The sequence below is a fragment of the Microtus ochrogaster genome, chromosome 18 (assembly GCF_000317375.1).
Source record: "Microtus ochrogaster isolate Prairie Vole_2 chromosome 18, MicOch1.0, whole genome shotgun sequence".
NCBI classification, from domain to species: domain Eukaryota; kingdom Metazoa; phylum Chordata; class Mammalia; order Rodentia; family Cricetidae; genus Microtus; species Microtus ochrogaster.
Window position 1 is genome coordinate 4,857,366 of NC_022020.1, and position 25,692 is coordinate 4,883,057.

The 25,692-nt window shown below is 44.8% G+C and overlaps 1 protein-coding gene across 1 annotated transcript in view; it reads left to right on the top strand.

Moving 5' to 3' along the window:
- The window catches only part of Gata6 (GATA binding protein 6), a 32,800-nt gene extending 8,640 nt beyond the window's left edge, over positions 1 to 24,160 (top strand). The window contains exons 4-7 of the mRNA XM_013349365.1: positions 1,865 to 1,990; positions 3,078 to 3,165; positions 3,254 to 3,357; positions 22,848 to 24,160. Of these exons, the coding sequence (XP_013204819.1) occupies positions 1,865 to 1,990; positions 3,078 to 3,165; positions 3,254 to 3,357; positions 22,848 to 23,015 (486 nt within the window). The 3' untranslated portion in view covers positions 23,016 to 24,160. The remainder of the gene's footprint in view (positions 1 to 1,864; positions 1,991 to 3,077; positions 3,166 to 3,253; positions 3,358 to 22,847) is intronic.
- The last annotated feature ends 1,532 nt before the right edge of the window (positions 24,161 to 25,692 follow it).

Genomic DNA, 25,692 nt, shown 5'->3' on the forward strand with positions numbered 1-25,692 from the left:
TTTAATGATTACATAGAAAAGAGTATTTCTTTATAAACACACCTTAACATATCCCATTTAAGTCAGAACTATAAAAGCATTACCCAAAGAAATAAATACCTTGAAAAACTGATAATTTTTGTATGGAAGGCTAAGGTAGGAATACAGTTATTTTTGTGTATATTTGTGCATATACTATGTACAAACTCTTTGCATATATCACCATGTGATATATACCTAGAGTAATAATTGATAAGAAATGCATGACTTTATTACTATTCATAAATTATATAGAATGTAACTTATTAGAGTTAGTCTAATTTACTTATTAATTCACACACTCAATCATTAATTCATTCAATAAATATGTAATAGATAATTACCAACTCAGAGTAATTCTACTAAAGACAAAACCTGTTCTTACAGAGTGTATTTTCTATTTTGGAATAATCAGCCAAGTATTCTCAATTCTGAGAATTAGTAGCTCCGAGTTCTGAGGAATGTTGTAGGGGTTCATGAAAGTGCCTCTGATTTTATAGAATAGGTATGAGCTATAGATGCAAAATCCCGTTTTATCAATTTTATTTATCTTAAAAAAACTTGGAATCTCGATTCTCTGACCCATGAATATCCAATGCATACCCAACATCTTTATTCTTTATAAAATGGATTGTTATTTTTCTAAAATGAACTGAACCTGGGAACCTTTGGAGTTCTATCACCTAAAATTTGCTTTGATTTCCACATTTTTGCTTAATATAGATGAGCATATATATACTAATATATATTAATTATGTATAAGATGTGGTATTGGTAAACCTGTTCTTCATAATTTTAAACAATTTATACTGGGTAATCTAAAAAATCATATTTTGTCTTTCTGAGAGAGGGTTCCATTGTTTTCATCCCTTCCACAAGCTTATGTAAGGTATGGAGGAAATATATTTCTTCAAGAATGTTAGGGCCATAAAGGGTAGCATTAGCCGGGGGGGGGGGCCCTGGCGATACCAGTTAACTATTTATATGAAACGAGAGGGTTAATATTAAAAGAATGCTGTCAGATGTGCTTGACCCTTGTGAAACAGACACAATTCAGGCACCAGAACGACAGTTACAGGTAAAGATCCTCAGCTTTTCTTTCTCGCTCTTCTTTTTTTCTATTGTTCCTATTTTTTCTTTCTTTCTACTTTTTTTTTCTAGACAGGGTTTCTCTGTGTAGCCCAGGCTGGCCTACAACTCAGAGACTGCCTCTGCTTCCCCGGTGCTGGGATTAAAGCTGTGCTCTGCCACCGGCCTGGTTCTCACTCATCTTTTTATGGTTTCTGGTTGATTTTTCTCTACATGTGCCTGGAAAATAGGTGTAGCTATCACCAGTTCTTAGACGCCCAACGCCATTGAGCACACTGGTGGTTGTGATTGTGTTTTGTGACTCACATCTCATATTGTGACAACCGAGCAGGCTGCAGGGGGTTGTATTTTTTGGTGTGTTCTAGAATTTAGCTCTGTTTGGGGCAATTTTCAGGAAATCTAATTTGTCAGCAATAGTACGTGGAAATCTGAATTCTTGGAGGAGCAGCCACCATGGGAACCCGTGTGATGCCGGGCTAACTTTGCGTGGACAACGTCCGGTTGTGTCAAGATTATCTGACAACTCTTGGTAGCAGGCGAGGGGAGAGAGACTCACCTGTGGAATCAAGCACACTATGCAGACCTCAAGATTTCTGGTCCAGAAATGTCTGCCTCATTACACTTCAGATTTTGTTCTGAAGGGACATTTCATGTATAACTAACTGGAAATATGATTTTTGTTTTTTATTTAAGATAGGAGCATTAAAATATGCAAAATCGTATTTCTCTGCTTAGTGTCTTCCATGCTGTTTTCTAGCCCTCATCACGGCGGCTCGGACTGTCCTGTGCCAACTGTCACACCACAACCACCACCTTGTGGCGCAGAAACGCCGAAGGCGAGCCCGTGTGCAATGCCTGCGGACTCTACATGAAGCTCCATGGGGTATGCCGTGTGCTCTGTTTATGAGCAAATTAAAAAGGGGTTAAAAAGATCTGAAAGTGAAAAACTGAGCTCATTGTGTGTGCACCGCACTGAATCCACAGCTGCCGCGTGAACTACTTATTTCAGCCACCGAGGGCCAAGAGATAACACAACTAATCTGACACTGACATTTTTGGTGAAAACATCCCGATTTTAGAAATGTCAGCATGAGCCAGGTGTGGTAACGCATGCCTTCAACCCAGGCAGCCAGGGCTACACAGACAAGCCTCATATCCAGAAGAAAAAACAGAAATGTAAAATTGACAACAAAATAATGATCAATGTAGACCTTCAGCTTTAAGAAATTTGACAGAGACTTTTGTCTGAAGAAGTTATCTTTGATATCTTCAGTTAGAGTCTATACTTCATTAAAGGACTGTAGAGGTTTTTATAAATCTCAATTTTTGCCTTGTTTTTGAGACAAGGTCTCATTCTATAGCCTAGGCTGATCTCAAACTCAAAGCCCAGGGCGCTGCATCCCCTGCCTTAGCCTTCTGAATGCCGGTGTCCCCCACATCAGCCAGCAGTCTGGCTAATAATGGTTCAGTCTTACAAAGGCAATAACCTGTGTTTTAGGGAGAAGGTATTTGATCTCTTTATTTAAAAGATATTAAAAGTAAATATTCATACAATAAATAATTGTCTCTAAAATTAAAATGTTTTTTCAGATAATAACCATAAGGTTGAAAAGATTAAATTGTCCATGGTAAACTACATTATTTTCCCCTGAAAGAATCTTTATTTTGGAGGAAAAGGGTAAATCTCTATGCATTTAGAATAGATATAATATTTATATGTATTAATTAATATCTACATATCTAGTTCGGATGAAATTTACACCACAGTCTTTAATTCATTTAAAGCTGGATAATGTGGCTCCGTGTGCTTTCTTAGCGTACCTGAGTTCGCAGCACTGAGAAATGGACGGCTCACGTCCGGCGGGACTGGACATGGAACCCACTTTCGAGGAAAGGCTTTGAGTACCGAAATCATATCTCGTCTGTTTCCTTCAGTGTGATGCTTAGGTATTTCTGTGGACATTTTTCAGGTGCCTCGACCACTTGCTATGAAAAAAGAAGGAATTCAAACCAGGAAACGGAAACCTAAAAACATAAATAAGTCCAAAGCTTGCTCTGGTGAGTGTAATAAAATTCCATTTTATCTGGAAAGTGTTTTCCAACTTAGACAGCAGAGGTAGATGTACTCACAGCTCGTCTCTTGCAGGTAACAGCAGTAACTCTGTCCCTATGACTCCAACTTCTTCCTCTTCTAATTCAGATGACTGCACCAAAACCACTTCTCCTTCAGCACAACCGACTGCCTCAGGGGTGAGTGTGAGCCGCTCCGGCTGCCTGAGAAGACAGCTCTGTCTCAAATTGTTTTAAATTTTATCTTATCAGCAGTATAATAATCTGAACCAACAGTTTAGTGAATTGCTACCTAAGAATAGTTTTTAGAGGAAATTATATTTAAATGTCAACAAAATGGCAAACTTTACAAAAGATTCAGATTGATTGTATTTACCTCCCCACTCCCACAGCTTTGTGTTTGAGACAGCCCCCCCCCCCTTCCTGGAACTCTTTGTAGACCAGGTTGGCCTCGAACTCATAGATCTACTTGCCTTTACCTCCTGAGTGCTGGGATTTAAGGTGTGTACCTCCACCGTCCAGCTATACTTTCTTTCTTCCTCCCTTCCTCCCTCTTTCCTTCCGTCCTCCCTCTTCCCCCAGCCAGAGTCACTATGTATTCCGAATGTGAATTAGAAAAATCTACAGGGACATCTGTCTATTGGCTCCAGTTTTGCTTTCTCAGATCTGCACAAAGCAAAGGTCATGGCTATTGTTCCCACTGTCCTTCCTGTAACCTGTGCCCTCATCCAGGGAGTCCTTGCCACCTCCCAGTGGTCACCGATTCTGAAGGGTTATCAGCACCATGACATGATGCTTGCTGGGTTCTCTCACTGTGGTGAGAACTTGGTTTTATCTAGAGCATTTCCCCACTTTAATGTCTCTCTGGCCTCCCCCAGCCTGAGTTCCACCAAAGTTCCCGCCCCCCCCCGCCCCCAGGCAAGATACACTAGGTGATTGCCTTCGCAGTTGAGATACACCCCCAGCCCTAAGGCGGGACCTTACAGTTGTGCACAGCCAAGATTCTTCCCTAGACTAGACTAGGATCTTGTTTAGCTAGTAACTATTGGCTGTATTTAATTTGGCCCTGGGTTGTTTAGGGTACTTCAAAATACTACAGATTTCTAAGCCACACCCTGGAGTTTTTTTAGTCAAAATTTCTGGGTGTGGGGCCTAGGAATTTGTTTCCATACAATAGCTGGAGGCCAAACTGAAAGTGCTGCCCTGGAGGGCTTAGGGACAGCAAACAAGCTTTCTGTCTCAAGCCCAAATTAACATATTTAAGACAGTACTCCATATCATTTCTGTGGACCAAATTCCTTTAATGAAAACAGATTTAAATGACCACTTTTCTATGAGATGGTCAGAGATTAGAAAAGTTGTCAGTGGCACTTGATGCATCCCTGGAAATGTCTGCTGAATGAATGTGCTGCTGACATTGAGATGAGGGAGCTTTTACACTGTTTATATTTGAGGTTGGCTCTCAGACCTGTGTGGCACAGAACCAAGCTTCCTCAAAGTGGTCCATAGGCAGGCACCAGTGCTGCTCAGCCTTCTAGCAGGTTCTCTTTATTGCAAATGTTAGGTTAAAATCTATTTTGAACCCTTGTCAGTATGAACGGTAATGTGTGCACATGCCTGTGCGTGTGAATGCATGCCTTTATGTGTGTCTCTAGTATTGCATGTATGCCTGATAATATGCGTAGAATATTCATGTGTCCAGATGTATGCATGCCACCATACACAAGTGGAAATCAGAAGACAGTGGAGTCTGTTTGTTCTTTTTCATGTGGGTTAGAGGGTAGAATTCAGGTAGCCAGGCTCTCAGCAGGCACCTTTTTCTGCGGAACTATCTCTGGCTCCTGTATAAATTAAATTGGAGTGTTGTATGCAACTCCAAACATCTGAAGTGGTAATTAATTAGATTGTGTTATTTTTTTGGGAAATGACAGGTTAAGATTATTTCCGCTCCTCTTACTACCCCAATCCTGTAGCTAAATGAGGCAAAATGATGCTTTGGTTTTTCGGGGGTATAAAGGAGCAGCCAGGTTTGGGGCCCCTGTCTGTGTCTTGTCTCAGTCAACCACAGGCTACTGTGAAGACAGTGTCCAGTCTCAATGTTAATGTGGAAGCTTCTGCGTTTGCCTGGGGAATGGTGCTATTGTAAATGGAGTCAGGTTTGTTCTTGTGCTTCTGTGATGTAAAAATTCTAAATTGCTCTTAATAAATCCAATCTGTTGGAAAGAACAAGAAACTGGAAAAGGAGCCTAATGTGTCTGGGTGAGAATCCCAGGAACTGTGAGCTGGTTCTAGGCTTGCTGTTAGTGCCTTGGGCCCTTCAGGGAGAGATCAGCATGGACTAGAGACCAGGAGGCTGAGCAGCAAGGGTTTGTAATGGGGGTTCTGGAGAGGCCTTTTACAAGGCTGTAGACTTGCAAGCTTTGAGCCCCGAAACCTCCGTGTGGGGGAGCTGCTTGGCGCCACCTACCATCTGCCCCTGGTGGCCTTGCTTCCTCACTCCCGAATCCTTGGGAGAGTACCAAGCTGCCCTCTAGATGAGCAGGCTTTTTTTTTTTTTTTTTTGCATGGCAACCCCACCATAGCTGTCCCCATAAGTTGCTCCTGACTTGACTGTGAGGAGGGCTCGTTCTGGCCTCTTGGTTCCTCAGCACTTTCCAGTTCCTTCTCTGGCTGCGCTGAACCTCTGTGCAGAGTGAGTTGTCATGTGACAGCCCTGTAGAGGGTGCTGGGAGTCAGGTGTGAGCAACTGGCAGTGAGCTGTGCTGACAGAAATGTGTCTTCCCCTTCTGGGCCAGTATCTGCTGGTGAGCGGTTACCTCCAGTCTATGAAATACTTTAGTTGAATGTATAAAAGGTGAGATTCCTGTATAAGGATGTTTGGCGTTACATACGATGTCTTCACTGGCTTAGGGTCCAAATCTCCAAAGAGTAGGTGACCCCATTGACTTTCCATTGCTGCCTGTGGTCATTTGAGTAGTAAGATTCGCTGTGTGCTGGCAGTAGGGGTGATGAAACAACTGGACTGAAATGGAGGGCGATCTCAGGTGCCATCTCCATAGATGGGGGAGCTGGAGCCACAGTCACTGTGCTGAGAGGTGGAAAGGACCCATCTGCCTTTCTTTAGTGCCTATGAGCTACCAGGAAGTCAAACACTGCCCCGGGCTGCAGCACCTCCACCCACCCCATCTTCTCCTCCGGCTCCCTTTAGGAAACCAGTGGTGGCAAAACTGGTGGCATTTCTAGCTGACTTCTTGCCTGTGGACAATTTACACGAGCACCAGGTTCCTGGGTTCTCTTGGGCAAAGAATCCTGGGACCAAGGGACTCAAGGGACAGTGAGACTGTCTTGTCTACTGCTGTAAGCATGAGCCAGATCCCAGATCCTTTCCCAGCGGCACTGGGTGTGGGAAGGAGTCCTTCCTCTCAGTCGTTAGTGTGTATTTCTGTTGTGTGTGTGCATAGGCCACCGTCAGCAGAGCACAACTTTGGGAAGTCAGTTCTCTCCACTGTGGATTCTTGGGATCACACTAGCTGGTTTTCCAGCTGGCCGTCTTACTGCCCATCCTTTACACGTTGTACTATTTTTTGGTACCGTTGTGGATGCTAGGCAAGTGTTATACACTTAATGTCCCCAACTCTTTTAAAATGTAGTTAGTAGCTAGTTTTTACAAATTTTTATTTTTTACTGAGGCAGGGCCTCATTGTGTAGCCCTGGCTGTCCTGGAACTCCTTCTGCAGAGTGGGATGGCCTTATACAAGCCAAGATCCACCTGCCTCTACTTTCCAAGTGCTGGAATTAAAGGTGTGGATCACCATGTCTGGTCTTTAAAATGTGCTTAAATTTTGGAATCTTACTAAGTTGCAAGGCTGGCCCTGAACTCTACACATATCCCAGGAGAGCCTCCTGAGTGCCACCATTCCTGACTAGACCAGATCTATCTTCTGCCATGCTCCAATGGTTCATTTTGTTGGTTCACTTTCTGATTTATGTTTTAATGAGCCCTTTGTCAATTGGGCAATGGTGGTGCCGAAGCAGGTGGAACTCTGTGAGTTCAAGGTCAGCCTAGTTTACAAGAGTTAGTTGCGGGCCAGGCTCCAAAGCTCCAGAGAAACCTTGCCTCGAAAAACCAGAAAAGAACCCTTTGGGAGAATAAGAGACTTTTGGTGAGTCATTCAGTCATAACCTGGTCACTTCATGACTCAGTTTCTCTTGTGGGAAGCTGTATGCTGTACTGGTGTGGGGTGCCTGGACTGCAGGAAGAAGGGAGGCAGTGTTCTCCTACTGGCATTGGAGACTCCCTAGTATGCAGTCTGGCATTGATGAAGAAGCACAGTTTCTTCCTTGCATTTGCTACCAAATATACTATGATTAATTTTCATGACAACAGTCTGTCTTACTATGGCTACATTTTTTTATTTGTAGGTTTATTGAAAAACATTTTTTTTTTTTTTTTTGTTTTTCAAGACAGTTTCTCTGTATTACTTTGGGGCCTGTCCTGGAACTAGCTCATGTAGACTAGGCTGGCTTCGAACTCATGGAAATCCACTTGCCTCTGCCTCACAAGTGTTGGGATTATAAAGGCATGTACCACTACCACCTGGAGAAAACATTTAATTGACCCAAATTTACAACAGAATTTGACATTTATTCTCCATGGAATACTAAAATACTAAAATTTGCTGGACATGGTGGTACTTGCCTTTAATCTCAGCATTGATGCTGACCTCTGAATTCAAGGCAGCTCTAATCTACAGAGAGTTCCTGGTCTCCTGGGGGTACATAGCAAGGACATATCTTAACAATTTGTTGTGGCTAGGTGTAGGAGTGCACACCTTGCATCTGGTGTATCTCTGAGTTCGAGGCCAGCCTCATCTACAGAGTGAGTTCTTGGACATCTAGAACTACACGGAGAAATCTTGCTTTTAAAAACCCAAACAACAACAACAACAAACCCCCAAAACAAAACAACACAAAACAAAAACAAAGAACAAAATTCCAGTTGTTGACGAGTTCTCTCTTTCTCTCTCTTGGTTTTTCGAGACGGGGGTTTAGCTGTAGCCTGCTTCTGTCTGCCTCCTGAGTGCTGGGATTAAAGGTGTGCGCCGCCACCACTCGGCTGGGGTAAAATGTTAACATGTTCAGTTTCAGTGTAGTCTTTTCTCCCTCTGACTTAAAATGCTAACGCTGGAAAATACTGTGTGCGTGCGTGCATGTGTGTGTGTGCTTATGACATTCATCTGCCTAAAGTGAGTGAACCATATCTGTAATCTCAGAACTTTGAGACGGAATATCCAGGTTAAGGCCTGCTTGGGTTATAGAGAGAGTTAATGTGTGAGCAATGAATGTATTTTGCGTGCCTAAAAATATTATCAGTAATTGCTTAAAGACTTGAGTATATTGAAACTATAATATTACAGGCATCATTAAACCTGTAACACTGCACTCTGTCATTGGTAAGTTTCTAGTTGCCTTCTGCTTTGCTGGACGTTGTTGGGAAGTATTGCTGTATGGGAGGTACAGGAGAGGAAAAGGTCCCACACCTGGGATTGTATGTTAACGTGGAGGTGGTGGTGTGTGGCAGGTATCCACATACATGGTCTTCTCTGTGGTCAGATTTGAAAGTGCCATGACAAGCAAAGTAGTAGAGGGGCCAAAGGAGGGAGCAGTCAGCTGTGCTTGCAGAGCTGGAAAGGCTTTATGGATTGGGCAGATTTTATTTTGCATATGGCTGTGTGTTTGACTTGTATGTGTGTGCTTGCTGTGCATGTGTGTGCCTGGTGCCCAAGGAGTCCTGAGGAGGCAGAAGAGCAATGGAGTTGTGGACTGCTGTGTTCCACCATGAGGCTGTAGGGAATCCTGGGTCCTCCAGAACAGCAGTCAGTGCCCCTGGGTTCTGAGCCATCTTTCACATAGGTCATCCTCTGTAGACAGTGATGACCTGAACTCCTGCTGATGTCTACTTGTATCTTCCCAGTGCTGGGATTATAGCCACTATGCCTCACTAGTTAGCTAGGATTATTTTTCTTATTAAAAAAAAATAGTTCTTTGAGAGTTTTGTTCATGTATCCCCTACCCTAGTTGGGTATGGTATTTGCAGGAATGGAGAGCTGGTGAGATTGGCTATTCAGTAAAGGTGCTTATAGTCTAGGCTGAATTTGAGTTCAGTCCCAGGGATGCAGGTAGTGATGGGAAGACAGAACCTCCAACAGTTGTCCTGATATCCACATGAATGAAATGGCATTCACATGCAAGCAATCCTCCCAATAAATTAAAAAAGCAATCATGGCACCAAAGGTAGATTGTTTGGATTTGGCGTGACATCAGGAGTACGAATCAGGTTTTTTGAAGGGGGAAAAAAGCTCAAAGTAGATTTTTTTTTTAAATTTATTTATTTAATTAAGGATTTTTGCCTCCTCCCCTCCTCAAAGTAGATTTTTAAAAATATTTCAGATCCCCCTCAAGTGAACAGTAAGAAGGGCTCAAACAATGCTTATTTGTGAGTTATGAACTTTTGCTAACTCTGGCTTCATGAGAGGTGTGTTGTTTTCTGTGTCTATACGTTAGACTCCTATATTCGGTTGGGAGAATCTGTAACTGAAGTAAACAACGCCAGCAGCCGCTCTTGCCTGCTGTGCTGCTTCTTCTCCTTCTCCGCTGGAACCAACACTTTGTAATTTCTAAACCTCAGGCTTGACGGGAGGACTGGCATGTTGGGTGTGTTGGGGTACAGGTTTCCTTGTTTGTGCTTCTTGTTGGTGATACACACAAAGAGGCGGAAGAGCCTGAATCTCATTCAACACTGTTTGAGTCATGGTGGTCTCCCCTCTTGGATCAGTTCTGGGGTATTCACAGGTGTCCAAGCTGCTCTCTCTCTGGTACTCCTGGGCTGCTCTGTGCCTCACTGGCCCCTCTTCCCTGCTGTAGACACCCCTGAGCTGTGTACATGTTTTTCATCAGCAGCAGTGACTTAGGGACACAGGCACCTTTTAAGATGGACCAGAATAAGCTTTAAACCCTTCAGAAGAGAGTGTATGTTACTCTACTTGAGGTTCTTTCCGTGGGCATTTGAGAAAAGATTTATTTTATGTGTCTGAATATTTTGCCTGTGTGTGTGTGTGTGTGTGTGTGTGTGTGTGTGTGTGTGTGCATGCTTGGTGCCTTAAAAAATTGAAGAGGGTTTTGGATCCCCTTCAACTGGAGTTATAGATGGCTCTGAGTCACCATGTGGGTTCTGGGAATTGAATCCCAGGTCTACTGGAAGAGCAACAAGTGCTCTTAACTGCTGAACCATCTCTGTAGCCCCTGACTGTTCTTGTGACATGGCCTCATGTAGTCCAGGCTGACCTAAAAACTCTTCTGACACTGGTCTTGAACTCCTCCTCCTGACGGGTATGAAAGTTCTGTATGACATTTGCAGCCTGTCGTGAAATCAGGAAACATATTCCTTAGTGATTCACTTCTTAGCTGAGAAGTGGTTTTCTTTTCTTTTGTTTTTCAAGACAGGGTTTCTCCATTTAGCACTAGTCATCCTGGAACTTACTCTACTCTATAGACTAGGCTGTCCTTGGACTCAGAGATCCGCCTGCCTCTGCCTCCTGAGTGCTGGGATTACCATGTGAAGTTATATTTTCATTAGAAGATTTTTCTCTGCTGTGTTGGAATTATTTTGGTTTACCAAGATGTTATTGTAGGGCACAAACTAACCTTAGCCTGTACAAACAGTGTGACTTATTTTTTGCTGGCCCTGGGCCAGAAAAGTATCATTTTTCCCACTTTTCCCATCCTCTCATCCCCCTTGGTGTTGGGGACCCGACTCGGCTTAGAGGATGCCCGGCAAGTAGTTACATTATAACCTGGACTACAATGCTAGGCCTGCTATACATGTGTTTTTAATTGTTGTGTCTATGTGTGTGTGTGGTTGTAAGTGTACCACACATGTAATGCTGATGGAGGCCAGAAGAGGGCGTCATCCTCTGGAGCTGCAGGTGCTGCTGAGCTAACTGATGTGGGTGCTGGGAGCTGGGAACTGAACTAGACAGTGGAAAAGTCACACGACTCCTATCCATCCAGAGTGCTCTGCCTGCCTGCCTGCATGTCTGCGTGTGTGTATGTATGTATGTATGTATGTATGTATGTATGTATGTATGTATGTATGTATGTGTGTGTGTACGTGCTGGTCTGAAAGTCACGGGAATTCTACCTCAGCCCCCCTGGTGTGGATTACAGACGTGAACCACCTTTCTCAGCTTGGATCTCTGCTGCTTCATTGGGAAGTAAAGCTGTTTATTATTATTCTTTATTTTGCACGTGGGTGGTTTGCCTGAATGTACGTCTGTTTACCACTCGTGTGCCTGGTATCCAGGAGCTCCCCTGGAACTGGAGTTGTGGGTGTTTGTGCACCACCATCTGTGTGTTGAATAAAACCTGCGTCCTCCGCAAAAGCAGCCGTTTCTCCAGCCTTATAGTTTATCAGCTGTTTTCTCAGTTACAAGTTAGCGGATGTAAGGGGAAGAGTTTAGTTTCCATCTGAGTGGGGCACAAAGGCAAGGAAGAAGTCCAAGACAATGTGGCAAGTGTAATGGTCACGAATTTGACTTGGGACCAGGTCTGGCCTGTACCAGAATACAACATTGATTTCTTCAAAATATTCAGACCAAGGAAATAATGTTCTCTTACATTTGATTGGTCTTAATGAGTAATTTAAGAATCAAATATCTTTCCATTAAAATATATGGGGGAAATAGTGACCATGTGAGTGCCTGTGTACAGCTAAGTCCAGCTTAGGTGACCCTGGATGACCGGAAACTTGCTTTGGAGACTAATATGATCCTAAACTCACAGAGCCCCATCTTCCTCTGCCTCCCCTGGAATTGGGAGTATGTGTTTGGTCTTTGCTGGGTGTATGTGTGAGCACGCATGTGACTGCAAGTATCCATGGAAGCCAGAAGAAAGCATCAAATATTTGTGAGCAGCACAATTTAGGTCCTGGCAACCAAACTCAGCTCTTCTGCAAGAGAAGTCAGTATGTGCTTTTAATCAATGAGCCATTTCTCTAGAATGTTATTACATGTACAGACGTGCCTGCTTCTGTGGACACATAGGTGTACACGTGCTATCTAAAAAGGTTATTAATGTGAAGACATGTCTGCTTGTGTATGCATAGGTGTGCATGTGTGGTCTACGATGTTATAACATGTCAGCTGTCTGCTTGTGTGTGGATACATAGGTGTGCATGGGCCTGGAGTTACAGGTGTTGGGTTCTAATGTGGTTCTGGGATTATAACTCTGGTTCTCATGACATAGCAGCAAGCGCTCTTGTTTGAGTCGGCTCTCCCTCTGCAGTGCTACGACTGCACGCATGCATCCAGAACCTTTGCTGCTGCTTTTGTTCTGTATTCGAGATTGAACCCAAGACTGTAAATGTTAAGCAAGGACTTTACCAATGAACACACCCTCTTAATCTAAATTTAATCCAACACTATACATAGACAATAAGAATTTATAGCAGAGTATAACAGGAAGATATAAGGTAGAAATTATTTTGTTATTTGTAAAAGTAAAATTGTTATCAAACAGCAGATTGCCCTTAATAATAATTATTGTTTCGGATTCTTACGGCAATATGCATGAGCATGTGCACGTGACCACGGCTTGCAGGTATGTGGGGGTCAAGGACAATTTGTGAGAATCCCCGCACCCGCCGTGCAGAAGCCATAGATTGAAGAGTCAGCTCCTCAGGGTTGGTAACAAGTGTCTTTCCCCCTGAGCCCTGAGCCAGACCTCCTCAGTTTTATGAAATCATTAATCAGACGTTTTCCAGTAGGTAAGTGCCCATTTTTAGTTTCAGCGTTTATACTCCCAAACACTCTTGTATAAAGAACGAAAAAAGAGTCAAAAAATTGTTAACCTCTCCCAGGTCATGAGCCCTGGGCTTGGGCACTGTCGTGGCCTCATTTATAAAGCGGGATGCTGACTGCATGAGGTCACAGACCAAGCTGGTGCTGAGGCAGGGACTGGAACCAACATCTCCCGTCTCCTGAGTCAGGCTCTTTCCTCTCCCAGGGAGTTGGCCAATCAACTCAGTTATTAATATCTCACTTGCCACACGCTACAAACCGTGAGCATAAATATTTTGTTAGCTTTTATCTTCACATTCCCTAAGTACCAGGCACCCCCCCCCCTCTCTGCCCTAAGCCTTTCTAGTAACTTTCTATAATCCTATCCAAACACACAGGCTTTCACAGAAAGTTCAATAATCGGACTTTCATTTTCTAAACTTAGCGCACATGTGTATGTATGTGTGTGCGCGCACTAAACACACACACGCACACGCACACGTGCAGCAATAAGAACATCCACTATGTCCTTATCCGTGGCCTTGAATGTACATTAGAAAACAGGTCTAATGCTAGCACTTCCAGAGCCTGTTGTGAGTGTACCCACCCAAGTTACCACCAACTGAGCTCACTTAATAACTGACCCTTGCTACTCAGCTCTAAACCAGACTTAGGTAGAGCACAAGTACAGGCAGTTGTTATTTGACTTTTCAAATTAAAGACTCTTTAATCTTTAATTTGATAATTTAATCTTTAATTTGGTGATTGATGATTAAAATGAAAGATTTTAATCCAAATTAAAGATTCTTCACCTGTTTTTTTTAAATCCCTGCCTCCATAAAAATAAACAAAATTGGCAGAAAACATGAACTAATGTTACGGGAAAACAAGGCTAAACACAAGAAATCTGACTTAGGGTGGTCTGAGATGTTATTGCTAAATGAATCTTTGAAGAAAATGAATTCCTTTACTGGAATCAAAGTAATTTATTATGTATTTCATGGGTGTCTGCCAAAAGGGTTACCAGCAAAATGAAGACTTAATGGGTTTAAATTAGACACAGTCTAGTGGCCCTGCTCGTGTTTAGGGTTACCTGTAGTGGGGCTGGATTAGATGCAGTCCGGTGGCCCTGTTGTGTTTAGGGTTACCTGTAGCGGGGCTGGATTAGATGCAGTCTGGTGGCCCTGTTGTGTTTAGGGTTACCTGTAGTGGGGCTGGATTAGATGCAGTCTGGCAGCCCCGCTGGTGCACGGGGTTCCTGTTTTCTCTGAAATACCAACACTTTCTAGGGGCCTTACAGATAGGCGCTGTCAGGCTTAGAGACTTGGAATTCAGCCACCGTCATATCTGATTTTAGAATTGCCCAGTACTCAATTTGTGAGTCTGTTTGTAACAGAACCTTATATAGCCCAGGCTGGCCTCAGACTTGCTGTGTAGCTGAGGCTGGCCAGGAACTCCACCTCCTAAGGACCGAGGCAGCCATGACAAGAATCTGCCACCACAGGCACGTCATGTGATAAACAGAATTCCAAGACAGTATCTGGTGTTTCTGGGAGATCAACTCTGCGGCCTGCTGCCCGTCTGATATATCAGCATGGCCAGCTTTCTCCATAGTTACGGGAGTTTTCACGAGTGTTACAAGCTGTATTTTATTATATCAAACACCAATGCTGTAATTAAATTTAGTGCTTGATTTGTAGTGAAGCCTGAATATGATCTGAAATTTATTTTAGGGTTCATGAATTAGCTGCTGGGAGGAAGTAGGTTCAGGTAGCCAAGAGATAGCTGCAGATCGCCCAGACTATAGTCTTGTCCTCCTACAAGGCAAGAGCATTTCCTCCCATCTGGTCCGGGGAGCACTATGTCGCATAAGTGCCACAGATTGCTTTGAAGCCCACGAAGAATAGAAACACTTAGTAGACGCTTGAATGTTGATAGTAGAGCATTTTCATGGGGCCCCACCCCCAAGACACTGGAAATAAATCTTTACTTTCTAGAAGGAAAATGTAAAAATGGAGGGTTCCTGCATTATATGAAGTAGCCGTATTTCTTTGACAGCGTTTTTTTACAGTGTGTGCTTCCTTAGTTCCTGGCACAGTGGCCATATGTCTGGTCTTCTGATCTCACATTTGTTTTCTCACTGAAGGCCAGAGTTTAGGATCCTCACCCAGATCCTGAAGAGCCCATGATGATGATGACTCACAGGGTTTAAAATGTTTGCCTCAGGGTCCTGGACAGCTTCATTTGATGACTGAAATAGAATGACCCTTTCTGATTTCACAAGAATGTTTCCAGACTGATTTCAAGTGAAGGGATGGACCGAGGCAGCGTCCACTTGCCTATCAGCGCAGTCCTACACGGCTCCCTCCCCACTTCATGACCCTGTTTAGAGTGGGAAGGACACATAAGACAGCACGTTCTCCTTTGCCCTGGATGGATTGTGGCTACAGAACTGTTTCCTCTCTAGAAAAGGGTCGTGGGCCACAGCAAGGATGCTACAACCTGGACCCCAGGGCAAGCAGTGAAATTCCAGGATGGAATTTGCAGCACCCAGTCAGGGCAGCAGCAAAGGTGACTAGCTCCTTGGGAGGGGAGAATTCGAGAACTATCTTGTGAGGGGCAGTTCTCAGATATCCTCATGGGGTATGTGTTCCTGTACCTTTAACACCGCGCCTTGGAAACTTATTGACTTCTGAGTTTTGTCCCGTTTTCCCTCCATCTGAAACAAAATCATCCTTGCTTTCAAGAGGAGGTGAAGGTTTCCAAGCAAGGATTTCCCTTCCCTGGGATGCACAAGGTAGTTTTTGGGTTTTTGATTTGCAGAAGGGAGTTGGATTCCACAGCTTTGTGAGGGTTGGGGAGAGACTGGATTCCCCTCACAGGGGGGCCACACTCACTCAGCTGCACAGGGAGGCAGATCAAGGTCTTGAAGTTAGAGTGATCCCCATCAGAGATTCATTCCGAGCATGCCCACATGCCCTACAACTTGCCTAGGCACAAGCAGAGAGTGGCGGCCCTCCAGCTGAGCCCTCTGTGCTGCTGGTCTGACACAGGGAACTTGTGGTCCACTGGTGCTGGCCTCATCCCTCTGACCTTTACTATTCCCGGTGCTAGGATTACAGGCAGCACCACCATTCCCAGCTAGGTTATGCGGTAGAGGGGCTGAACTCGGAGTTTCTTGCCTGCTTGGGAAGCTCTCCCAATCTCTCCTCCTCCACCCCTGGAGCGGACAGCTTTCAGGAGCTTTTTTCTCCTTTCCCAGGAGTTTATAGCATGAGTGTAGGTCATCGGCTTGCTCGGCAGTCTCTTTTCTCTGTTGTGTTCCCATGGAGGCTCTCCCCGGTTCTCTGTCAGTGGAAGGGGCAAGGCAGGAGCAGGAGGGACTAGTGTTAGTGCCCTGAGCACCTGACTGCCTGAGTGCGTCCCATCTGAAGTCTTTACTAACATTTCCAGTGGTGTCCAGAGACAGAGTTCATTTTCAAAGGAAGCAACAGGGCGAGGTGAACTGTGCCTGTCTCACAGCAAATGGACATTTCCACACTCCCTTATCCCTGGAAGCACTTCTTTCCAGGGGCATTTTCCGGCCTGGCAGAGCTGTTGTCTCCCACCTACCCTGGCCTGCGTGCTGTGCTAAGCCAGGCTGAGTCTGGCGCTGATAACAGGTTCTTTCAGCAGGAAGTGCCTCCATTTTCAGTTGTCTGTGGGAGGGTGGAGGACAGATAAGCAGTGAATGGAAACACAGAACAGATTTCTACCCCACCCTCATTGCACTTTGATCTGGGAGAGACGTGTGGTGGGGGGGACACGGACACACGACTTCTGCCTGGTTTGAGCTGCTGTCTGCTGCGGAAGGGAGAAAGGATGGTTAGGCTCTGGGTATCCTAACTGCTCTTCTCTGCTTCCCCTCAGGAACATTTGTTTTGGGTCCAGAAAGAGCCTTCTGCTATACGGAGAGACCCACCATTGATAAAGTCCTTCAAAGGGCTTAATTAGATATGGGAAAATGTTAACTCATGGAAATTCTTTGATTCGTTTGTTATGATGTTGGGTCTCAATGGCCTGTAACAATGGACCTAACCAGGTTGGCCTCTCGGGCTGGGACTAAAAGCATATGTCACCACTAAATTTCTTACCAGATAATTGTTGTTGTTACTTTTTGTTTTTGTTCTGAATTTTTTTTTTGTGAGACAGTGTCTCATAACCCAGATTAGCCTCCAATCCAGTATGTAGTTGAGGAGGATGGCCTCGAGCCCCTGTCCTCTGCCCACCTCCGGAGTGCTGGGATTGCAGAGGTTCACCACTGTGCCCAGCTCTCCTTTTCCTCATTTCTTGAGACCCAGGCTGATCTTTGCCTCAGCTTCTTGAGTACAGCAATTATAGGTGTGGGATACCATGCCTATGACAGAGAGAGAGACTGGGTCTTACTATAGAGTCCATGCTGGCCTCACAGTCTCTGTCCTTTGCCTCCATTTCCAGAATGTGGCGATCCCTGGCATGTCCCATACCTGGTCACTGTGCTCACACTGGTTCCAAAGTTACCATTAATGCTTTCTGATCTTTTTCTCCTCAGACGGTCCATGAATAAGACTTATGAGGGGAAAGGATTTAAGATGAACAGTGAAGAACTAGGTTTCTGCAGGAGAGTTAGTGACTCTTTCTGCAATTAAATGCAGCTGTGGGAATATTCTAACCAGCGCGCAGGTGCTCCTCCCAGGCATGGAGATGGTTTTGGGGATGCCCTGGACCCCTTTGGCCCTCCCGTGTTAGTGTCCTCACTCCCATTCACTCTTCATTTATTTAGTGCTCTTATTCTACTACCTGGGCCTTCAACGTCTGCCTCTGCTTTTGTTCTCCTTTGCTCCAGTACAGCAGTTAAAGGAACATACTCGGAGAGAGCAGCAGCTGGTCAGTCCACTCAGCTGTGCCCTGCTCCATCCAGGTTTCCTTGTCACACTTGAGCTTAGTATGCCCAGGGGGACATAGAAGCCATGTCCTGCTGTTTCTGACTCACCATTGCGGCGGGATTTTTTCCAGCTTGCTACATGATCTTATTATTTTTAACAATTGCATAATAGTTCATGGAGCAGATGACCCAGCTTTTCCAGACAATCCCATATTAGACTATTCCCAGGACTGCATCTATTTTGAGTACCCCAGTAATGAAAGCCTTCCTTTATAACACCTTTGCTTTCTTTTGAATTATTTCCTTGTAATACACTTTCGGAAGTGAAATTTCTGAGTTCAGCAGGGCATAAACTTCTCAGTGGCCTTGGATACCAATGTTAATTGCCTTTTGTCGAAACCAAAATGTAGCATCGTGGGCCACAGACGGGACAGGCATGTTTACTAGCCTTTCGTAGTGCCATAAAGATGTCATTGCCCACTGACAGAGGAAGTCCAGGCTGCCAGCATCACCCAAGAATATAGCGCTGGAGCACGCCTAGACTTCTTGTGTTGTTTTTCATGTTTAAATATAATTTCTTAGGGCTGGCACGATGGCTTAGAGGCTACAGATACTTGTAGTATAAGCCTGGTGTCCTGAGTTCTAGTCCTAGAAAGCATATAAAGTTGGAAGGAGAAAGAGAAAAAAATGATTCCATGAAATTATCTGCACACATACATGGAGTGGTACATGTGCACCCCTAATCTCTCCTTGTCTATCTCTCTTTCTCTCACATACATACACTCACACTCATGCACACTCATATTAAAAAGTTATGAAGAATTGGGCACAAAGTTCTCTTGTGTTTTCCAAGAGACCCAGCTGTTGCTTTTGCTTCCCCCAGGGCTTTTGTTTCTCAGGTGCATACATCCTGCATTTGGGGGTTTGGTCCTTTCTAGCACTGTGGTCTTGTCTCTATACCTAATATCCATATAAAAGATAGTTACTACTCAGAAACTTGGAATCATTGTTCAGATGTGAGAATAACACTAAAGGCCATTTTTTTTCTGGAGCTGGGGATGCATTCAGTGTGTGTGTGCATGTGCGTTTGCATGTTGCATGTGTGGATTTTAGTGCATGGAGAGCCTGAGCCTTCCTCTGCTGGCCTTAGAGGCAACACACTTGACTCTCTCTCTTCCCCCTCCCTCCCTCCTCCTCTGAGAAAGGATCTCATCTGTAACTCAGGCTGTCTGGACTCCACTAGGCAACCTTAACTGGTGTCCACCCCACAGTACCCTTCAGCCTCAGCCTCCTAAGAGCTGTGCCCAGCTCAAAAGAGTTTCTTTTAAAACACGACTTATTTTCAAAAATGCCAGGAGCAAAGGGTCATTTTAAGTGGCTATTGAGTGTCTTGTATTTCTCTTTGTGAAGAGCTGTCACTAAAATCAAAATGCATAGCATTTGAGAGGCAGATACAGGGGCAGATGGAGCTCTGTAAATCTGAGATCAGCCTGATCCGAACAGTGAATTACAGGTCAGTCACGACTGCGGAGTAAGACCCTTTCTCAGACATACAGGCAGGCAGGCGGGCAGGCAGGCGGACAGGCGGGCAGGCAGGCAGGCGGGCAGGCGGGCGGGCAGGCGGGTGGGCGGGCAGAAAAATGCATAGCCTGACCCTTGGCTTTTATTCCCACTCTTTTTGTCGAGGCAGCCTTGTCTACAAAGTGAGTTCCATGACAGTCAGTGCTACACAGAGAAACCCTGTCTGGGAAAACCAAAATGACATAAAATAAAATGAATATCTAAATGCACCTGTTACTGTTGTTATTGGTTTACACAACTGTTTATAAAGTCTCTATAGTAGGTACCCAACTAGAGTAAAGGCTACATACACAGAAAGTTCTGTTATTAAGTTATTGTTACAATGCTCTCCCCCGTTTATTGTCTCTTCAGTTCTATCCCTGACTACAGCAATCACTGTCTGGGAACAAAAGCAATGTTCATTCTGGCTGGCCTGACACTCACTCCGTAGACCAGGCTGGCCTCGAACTCTAAGATGGGCCTGCACTAACTGCCCTGTCTATCTGTCTGTTTCTATCTATCTATCTATCTATCTATCTATCTATCTATCTATCTATCTATCTATCTATCTGTCTATCTGTCTATCATCTGTCTGTCTTTTATATGTGTTGGTGTTTTGCTCGTGTGTGTTATCTGTGTGAGAGTGTTGAATCCCTTGGAACTGGAGTTACAGATAGTTGTGATCTGCGTTGCGGGTGCTGTGACTTGAACCCTGGGTCCTCTGGAAGGGCAGCTGGTGTTCTCAACCACAGAGCCATCTCTCTAACCCCAAATATCTATTTTATAAATGGAAACAGGCACAGGGCATTTGATATCAGCCTTCTTGTTTGCCCTCCAGCCACATCTCCCATTTCAGCAGGCTTCTGATCTGGTGCAGACCCCGTTCTTTGGAAGATCCTTGTCTCACTCCTAACAGCGGTGGGTGGGCGATATGGCTGAGCGAGGAGAAGCCCAGGGTGGTGGAGGAGACTGACTCGTGTAAACTGCTCCCTGACCTCTATACAGATACTGTGGTGAGCACGTGCGTTTGCATACATGTGCACATACACACATCAATAAATGAATACTGCATATAAAGAGCACAGCTCGCCCTGTGAAATGCTCACATAGTAAGGCACCTTGTGATTACAGACATGACCTCCTGAGCCATGTCTGAGCCAGGGGAACAGTATATGGAGGAGATGGCAGGAGGTGACTGCACCCTCTAGCTGTCCCACCCAGAACTTTGACCAGGCAGGCTAACGTAGGTCCTAACGCAGCAGCCTTTGGCTCTCATCCTACCACGTGTTTTAAGCTGTCAACTAGGGCAGGCGGGTGAGCTGCTTGCTGGCTTGTCTGAAGTCCTGACTCCTGGATGCTCCTAGCCCAAGCCCCAACAGGAGCCTTGCTAATGACGCTCTTTGTGGAGTGCACTGAGCTTTGTCCCAGCAATTCATGCACACTCAGAATATAACACTTGCTGCACAAGACCCAAACACGGTCAGAAATCTGCAGATTCGCTGCTTTTGGAATAAGTGGACTGGCGCAAAGCTGGGTGTGACAGAAATCTCTCTCTGTCATCTACCATCGTGGAGCCTTTCTAACACAATAGATTCTTTTATCGGGTCTCAGTTTTGTATCATTCAGGGACTTAAATGTGGATCTGCCCTGGATTTGGTTGTAACGTTTTTGGAGTTTCTGGAATTAAGGTCTGAAGTTACTTCCCAGCCTGACAAGTGTTATGCTCTCTGCAACATGCAGTTGTTTGACAGCATTATTGCAGTTATTTCAACAATTTCACAAGAATCTGTATTCTGGGTATTTCAAGCTGGGCATGGTGGTATATGCCTTTAATCCCAACACTTGGGAGGCAGAGGCAGAGGCAGACAGATCTCTGTGAGTTGGAGGTCAGCCTGGTCTACAAAAGACAGCCAGGGCTACACAGCTGACAACAACAAAACAAAACAAACAGCACAAAATAAAAATAAAACAAAAATTTGACATCTCAACAACTTTGAATTTTGCTTCTCACCCCCCCCATCTTCTTGATGCATGTGTATCTATGTTAAAGGCTTCCAGAGCATCTATGTACACATTGCAAAATGTCTTTTGTCCCTGCCTCCCTCCTTGCCTCCCTCCTTCCCTATTTTTCATCCTTTTCTTGTTCACATTTACATTTGATTTTGGATATTGCTAAGTTGTCAAGATTAGCCTTGAAGTAACTGCATCATTGTGTCTCCCCCCTCCTCCCCTTTCTCTGGGTCTTATTTTATAGTCTGGGCTGACCTAGGACATGCTACCCTGGCTTGCCTCGGACTCACAGTAATCTCCCTCCTTCTGTCTCATGGGTGCTGGGGTTACAGACATCCACTGCCATGCCTGGCTCCAGGTCTTGAGCTCTGTCCTCCTGCCTCAGTTTCCAGACCAACTTCTCGCTGCATATTTATTTGTCCACCTGGAGTTTTGCTGGGAAAGAGAAAGATGGAGATGTGGACAGTGGGTTTGGTCTGTCTGTTGGAAAGTTTGGGTGTGGAGGGGCAGGTCACATGACTGGACTAGCTCCAGGCTGGTATATGTGGGCTAGAGAACAATGTGGATCCTGCTGTGGAAAGGATTTCTCTGGACCGCGCTGTGTCCGGGCCTCACAGCTCTGCACATGCCCATTCAACACAGCTACACCTGTCACAGGTCACTGAGAACTGGTCAGAACGTCAGTGTGGCTGCTTGAGGAATTTAAGGCGTGGTATTTCCAAAAATATTTGAAAAGTTTTAAGGAATCATGTGTTTCAAACAGGGATAGATAGAGCCCTGAGCTTGGAAGAGCTTAGGGTGCCTGAGATTTGGGGAGAGAAAAGGTGTGTCTAGAGAGTTCGTGGTGTGGCTGGAGTTTTGAGAAACTCTGTCAAAGGTGGCTGTTCCCTCAAGATGTAGTCTAAGTGGATTCCAGTTATCTGGGTTTGATGCCACAGCATTTTGTGATGTGAATGTCGATGCCTTGGCGGCATCTGACCTAGATCCACAAGGTGGCTTCTTAGCTCTCCAGTGTGGCTCGTTTTCATCCGTGGCTTTGACAAATTGGAGTCTGTCAGGCTCCCTTCCCCTGTCACCTGCATCTTGCCAGGTGGTCACTGTAGGTAACAGCATGGATCTTCTGTGTTGTCAGATCAGGTCACTGGCACTGGCTGGCAGTGCTCAGTGCAGTGGATACCCTTGCTTTGGACAAGGAAGAGCAAACCTGGCTTTATTCCTCCTGAGTTGGTCTCCGGGGCAACTCTGGCCTTAGTTGTGGCAACCATGCCATTTGTTTCCAGATGCTGAGGCAGGAGGATTGGGCCAGCTAATGAGCGATGCTTTACTAACTGCCTCTCCTCCCTGTTCTTGTCTTCTATCAGGCAGGTGCCCAGGTGATGTCTGCAGTGGGAGAAGGTACCAGCTCTGAGAACAGTGACCTCAAGTACGCAGGTCAAGACGGTCTCTACATAGGCGTCAACCTGTCCTCCCCCGCTGAAGTCACACCCTCCGTACGGCAGGATTCTTGGTGTGCTCTGGCTCTGGCCTGAGCTGGAGCTGACAAGAGGCAAGGGGGCTCTGAGAACCTCACGCCACTTGTCTGAATTTGTGCGGCAGTCCAGATGGCAGTAAAAATGCAGACATTAACATTCCTTTGATGCATGATTTCTGTGCCTTTGTTTTGAAAGAGATATATTTCCAAGAAGCTTGCTGAAGTAAGAAGAGATGGCTCCTGCAAGAGGGGCCAGCACAGCAGGCAAGTGGCCTGCTCCCATCAGCCCGGGCCACCTCCAGCCAGCCCGCCTCTGGGTCTGCCCCACGCCTGTGGCAGAAACTGCAACAATGATGGGGGCTTTGCGTGCTAAGGAAGATTGAGAGATTAAAAAAAAATGTTATATGCGTATAGCCCCAAATCACGTGCTTCTTGTGATCAACCTTGGTTATCCCAGAATTTCTTCATAGCTCATGGGCATGCACATTTCACAAGCATTTGTGGAGAGGAGCATTGAAGCCATTTGGTACATCCTGGAGATGGAGTGCGGTCCTGGGACCGCGACGAGACCGAATTATAACGGACAAATGCTGACTGACGTTTCTCAGCGTTCACTGTCATGTGGCTGATCTGAGGTCACTTGGAATTTGTAAACAGGGTAGCAAACAAGATATTTTTCTTCCATGTACACAATAATTTTTAAGTGCAATTTGCGTTGCAGCAATCAGTGTTAAATCATTTGCTTAAGATTTAACAGCATTTTTATAATGAATGTAAACATTTTAACTTAATGGTACTTAAAATAATTTAAAAAAAAGTTAACTTAGACATGCTTCTTACACCAACAGCCCATTTCTGTATTCCCAATTGTTTTTAAAAAACACCAACCAAAAAAAGGTTTCAAGAACAAATCTTCTCTCAGGAAAATTGCCTTTTCTCCATTTATGGATTTTTATACAACAATACCAACACAACCCCCTTTCTTTTACCGAGGAAAAAGTGCTGGAGATTGCAACAAACCTTTACTACCTAAAGAATAGCATTTGTAAATATTCTATGCATCTATAAGCACTCTTGAAGTCTGTACCGTGTGACTAACCCACAGGTTGGTTTACATTGTTTTTTTTAATGGGATGTCATGGAAACCTATTTCACCAGAGTTTTAAAGAAATAAAAAGGGTATTGTTTTGCGCTCTTCACAGTGAATTTCTTCCTTTCCTTAGTTTTGCTGCTGTGTGTCTGTGACTTGTCACATAAAATGAAGAGCATGTGTTGTTTGTGACCTGCTGTGAGGCCTTTATTTCAAAGAATTGTCCTATGGGAGCTGTGGGAGCTGTCGTGCACCTTGGCCCACAATAGTGAGTTAGCACTTCTATTTAGGTCGGCAGATGGCCTTGCCTGAGATTGTGAGCCTCCTGCTTAGGACCACTGCTTAAAAACTGGGTCCTTAGACAGACTCGTAGCCAGCCCTGGAGTTCCTTGAGAATGAATGCACTCTGGGGCTCCAGGTCAGGACACTTCTTAGCCTCACTTCTGCAAAGTGCCACATAATCTCAAAGTACGTCACTAAGTTGCCCCGGAAGCGGTGTGTGTAGGGGTGTTGCTGAACTTGCAATCCTGCCACCAAGAGGCTGAGGTTAGAAGCCTGTAACACCAGACCCAACTCAAATCTCTCAAACAGTCTGGCAGTCAAAGTTTGGCACCTACAACTCTTAACTGCTTGAGGCTTCTGGATGGATTGTGCAGGGGATTGTTCAGCAACTGACCTGTGAGCAGGCAACTTTGTGACCCCTGGGTGGTTATAATCAGGTATAAGAAGCCACTAGACACTGTGGGCCACGCAATAGGATGTAATGTTCTGGTTGGTCCAGCAGCACAAGCTTTTGGAAGACAAGTTCATAGGGACTCAGAATAAATGGATCTTGGTTGATGACCCCTAGAGCACAGTGTCACAGTGACCTGATGAATCTTCTCAGTGGTCACAGGGCTGATGTCTTTAATTTGGAAGAGATTTTTAATTGGTTTGGCTTTTATTTTCTTAAAGTAATATTGCAAAAATGGCTAAACTATAGCAATTAAAGAAACTGTTAGCTTAACAGAAATCCTTCCATTTCTGTTATTAATGGCCATCTCTCTTAAGATCCGGGCATCTTACAGCTTTAGAATGAGCTGTTTCCATCTGCATTTGTGTCCCACTGTTCCACTGCCAGAATAGCTGAGGCAGTAGTGGGCCTGTAGCCCTGTCTGTGGTTCCTCCAAACAGGGAAGCTGCTGGAACTGGACCATTGTTAGACTGTCCTTCCTCCCCACCCAGGGCTTCGGTCTTTGGCGTCCTGGAAGAATGGATCTTATGGGTTGGTAGACTGGCCGCTGGTACTCACAGAAAATTCACACATCCATATGGACCCAGACCGGAAAATGGAAAGTCTGGCAGCTGCTGGGTCTGCAGAGTAGGAAAAAACAGCTTTGCTTGGCTTGGCTCATCTCTTTAGTGTCTTAGTGAGTTTTTCATTTCTTAGAAACAATTCTTCATTGTTTCCCTTTGGTGCCTCCTTAGCTATTACAGAGTTTCCTCTGTCTCCCCACCTCTGACTACAAGCTTGGTCCATATTTTTGTGACTGCTGTTCCTTTATTAGACTGACAAAACAATTCTGCTCAGATAACGCTTGCTGGATCTCATTTTCTACACAGAGTACTGCACTTTATGCACTTATGTATAGCTGTAGAAATAGAA